General features: G+C 58.4%; 1 protein-coding gene across 1 annotated transcript in view; it reads right to left on the bottom strand.

The window, feature by feature from the left end:
* The window catches only part of LOC104273208 (U3 small nucleolar RNA-associated protein 14 homolog A-like), a gene marked incomplete at both ends in the record, with an annotated part of 2,390 nt that overhangs the window by 279 nt on the left and 1,460 nt on the right, over window positions 1–651 (bottom strand). The window contains 2 exons of the mRNA XM_009868451.1: window positions 32–87; window positions 513–590. Coding sequence (XP_009866753.1) covers window positions 32–87; window positions 513–590 — 134 coding nt within the window. The remainder of the gene's footprint in view (window positions 1–31; window positions 88–512; window positions 591–651) is intronic.

Genomic DNA, 651 nt, shown 5'->3' with positions numbered 1-651 from the left:
GCCGGGCTCCTCTCCAGGCGGCTCCACCCGCCCCTTCTGTGTCAGCTCCTTGTTCTTGTCCAGCTGCTCCTGCATGGCCTTGCGGGCCTGCGAGGGGACGGTGATGTCACTAACATGGGCCAGAAGCCACCTCTCCTGCCCCGCCTTGGCTGCCCCCCTGCCCCAGCCAGCACTGGAGACTTTATTGTCGATATAAAAAGGGGGCTTGCGAGAAAGACAGAGAGAAACTTCACACCAAGGCCTGTAGCGACAGGACAAGGGGCAACTGCTTTAAACTAAAAAGCGGCAGGTTTGGGTTGGCTATAAAGAAGCAGTGTTTTACTGGTGAAACCCCGTCACGAGTTGCCCAGAGAAGCTGTGGCAGCCCACTCCCTGGTAGTGTTCGAGGTTGGACGGGACACTGGGCAACCTGGCCTGGTGGGAGGTGTCCCTGCCCAAGGCACGGGGTTGGAACTGGATGGTCTCTGAAGACCCCTCCCAACACAAACCCTTCTGGGATTCTGTGAGCTCACCTGCAGGTCATACTTGGCCATAATGGCCCTGGAGCGGGCCCACTTCCCCTTGTTCTGGTGCTTAAGACTCATCCGCTCCTGGGGGAAAAAGGAAGAGAGAAGCATCAGAAAGAGCCCCCTCAGGAGCAGGGACTTCCCG

This window comes from Apaloderma vittatum, unplaced genomic scaffold (genome assembly GCF_000703405.1).
Source record: "Apaloderma vittatum isolate BGI_N311 unplaced genomic scaffold, ASM70340v1 scaffold27764, whole genome shotgun sequence".
Taxonomy (NCBI): domain Eukaryota; kingdom Metazoa; phylum Chordata; class Aves; order Trogoniformes; family Trogonidae; genus Apaloderma; species Apaloderma vittatum.
Note: the sequence above shows the minus strand (reverse complement) of the source record. Positions and strands in the feature narration are given on the sequence as shown.